The sequence below is a fragment of the Cyprinodon variegatus genome, unplaced genomic scaffold (genome assembly GCF_000732505.1).
Source record: "Cyprinodon variegatus isolate N-32 unplaced genomic scaffold, C_variegatus-1.0 Scaffold852, whole genome shotgun sequence".
In the NCBI taxonomy this organism is placed as follows: Eukaryota; Metazoa; Chordata; class Actinopteri; order Cyprinodontiformes; family Cyprinodontidae; genus Cyprinodon; species Cyprinodon variegatus.
Genome location: NW_015151305.1, coordinates 169,501 through 171,489, shown reverse-complemented (window position 1 = coordinate 171,489; position 1,989 = coordinate 169,501). Strand labels below are relative to the sequence as shown.

The following is a 1,989-nucleotide window of genomic DNA, read 5'->3' as shown; positions in this document are numbered from 1 at the left end:
AGAACAACCCAGATAGAATACAAATCATAATTGAAAATGGCCTCAGTGATCCACAGGTGTTATTATCATCAGCCAGAATAATAACCTGATCTCGTTGTTGATGGCGTCCAGCTGCTCCTGCAGCATCAAGGCCAGCGTCTGAGCGTCGGCCTGACCAGCGGGGGACAGCAGGTCCACTGAGCTGAAAATGGTCTCCCGGTCCTCCTCCAAATCCGAGACGTCCATGTCGCTCTCAAAGGCCTGGGCCACATTAGCCAAGACGTTAGCCTGCTGCATGCGCTCCCACTCCTGCTCATTCAGAGTCTGCACCTGCATTCCCGTTCAGGACAAAGACAACAGGAGGTCAGTATGTTTGAGATGGCAGAGCGGTTTGGAGGAGCAGGAAGGGGATGAGAAGTCAAAGAAAGTGAAGCCAGACCACAAACGCTGACGGTGTTGCTAAGCAGACTGACTTACATGTCGCTGAAGTCCACAGAGGAAGCACACAAAAAGAAGCAGAACAGAGGAAAACCATCAGAAAGAGTTCCAGCATCGGCGTCACAGGGAAAGTGGGAAGATGAGGAGTCAGAAATGCTGCAGGGAGTCACTAGCAGAGAACAGACTCCCAGCTCTCACCTTGGACGGCTCGTCCCGCAGCGCCGCCACACGTCCTTTCTGAGGTCGCCTCAGAACCAGAGCGCCACCATAATGCTCCGAGTTGCTGTCCATCATGGAGGACGCAGAGACGGGGTACCTGAAGTCAGGGGTGCTGCCCAGCTGGGAACGCCTGGAGAAAACACAAACAATCCAATGCTGAAGTAAACAGAAGGAGGGAGTGATGGAAGCAGCTGGTGGCGGAGGCGTTTACCCGTGCAGTGAGGAGTTACTCCTGCTCCTGCCCTGCTCATTCTCTGCCCTCATTGTCTCAATTTGGATCAGGAGCTGCTCCTGTAGGAGGAAACACTCGCAGGGATTAGCAGCCTGGATGCTAACAGATGTTTGTTGTAAACCAAGCATTTCCTCACCTTCTCATGGTGCGATTCCTCGATCAGCTTCTTGGTGTGCTCCAGTTCTCTAATCAGGGCGTTCTACACAAACACAGCAATGCATCACTTTATGTTTTTCAGATTTAAATGAGCCTTTCAGGCAGGAAGCTTGTTCTAGGGAGCCAGACTGTGCTGCAGCGTTTCATGGTGGTCCTGATCAACAAGCCCTCCAGAATTCCTTTTTTTCCCCAGCTCACTTTTTATTGAGTGCATTTCGAGATTTTTTTATCCATCTGTGGAAACCATTTCTCAAATAATCTAATCACAGTCAGCCAATCTAAGTTCACTACAGCTCAATACATCAACTAGATGACAACAATCATTTTGGTAACATTTTATTCTAAGTGACATATGCTGATGAAGGTTCTCAGTCATCCAGGTCATAGTCATTCCGTAAAAATTCAAAAAATATCCACTGGACTTGGTTTTCAAGATTTGAAGACGTTGAAGCTTCCTGGAGAGGTGGCGAAACGTCTTCAAATCTTGAAAACCAAGTCCAGTGGATATTTTTTGAATTTTTACGGAATGTCTAAGTGACATAGCCTCAAGAGACAATAAAAAAATCCCAATCAACTCCTTTCATCACTTCTTTCTTATTCATATATATTATTGTCCATTCCCATAAACAGGCAGTTTTTCTTTTAAAAGGATAAAAAAAAACCCAAAGGAAAAAAAAACTCAATAATGATAAAAAGATTATTTAGCGAATCGATTAATCTGTCAATTACTTTTTCGATTGATTAATAATCAGATAGCGAAAAGTTCCTTAAAGAAGACTTTTCACGAAATCAAACCAGGTTATACTAAAACGTTTCTGCCTGAGGAGTTTTAAATAGAGCAGATGAACAGGAGAAAATAGTTTTTTTTTTTTATATATATTATATGCAAAATGTTTATATATTTTTTTACACTCTGGGTATGATTCCTGCTCTAAATGTGTCTCTCTGTCAGCTAAATGCATGTT

General features: G+C 44.2%; 1 protein-coding gene across 1 annotated transcript in view; it reads right to left on the bottom strand.

The window, feature by feature from the left end:
• Positions 1-1,989, bottom strand: part of ppfia1 (protein tyrosine phosphatase, receptor type, f polypeptide (PTPRF), interacting protein (liprin), alpha 1) — a 58,442-nt gene that overhangs the window by 22,987 nt on the left and 33,466 nt on the right. The window contains exons 11-14 of the mRNA XM_015397328.1: positions 1,005-1,067; positions 848-927; positions 616-766; positions 86-309 (exon numbers count right to left, since the gene is read on the bottom strand). Coding sequence (XP_015252814.1) covers positions 86-309; positions 616-766; positions 848-927; positions 1,005-1,067 — 518 coding nt within the window. The remainder of the gene's footprint in view (positions 1-85; positions 310-615; positions 767-847; positions 928-1,004; positions 1,068-1,989) is intronic.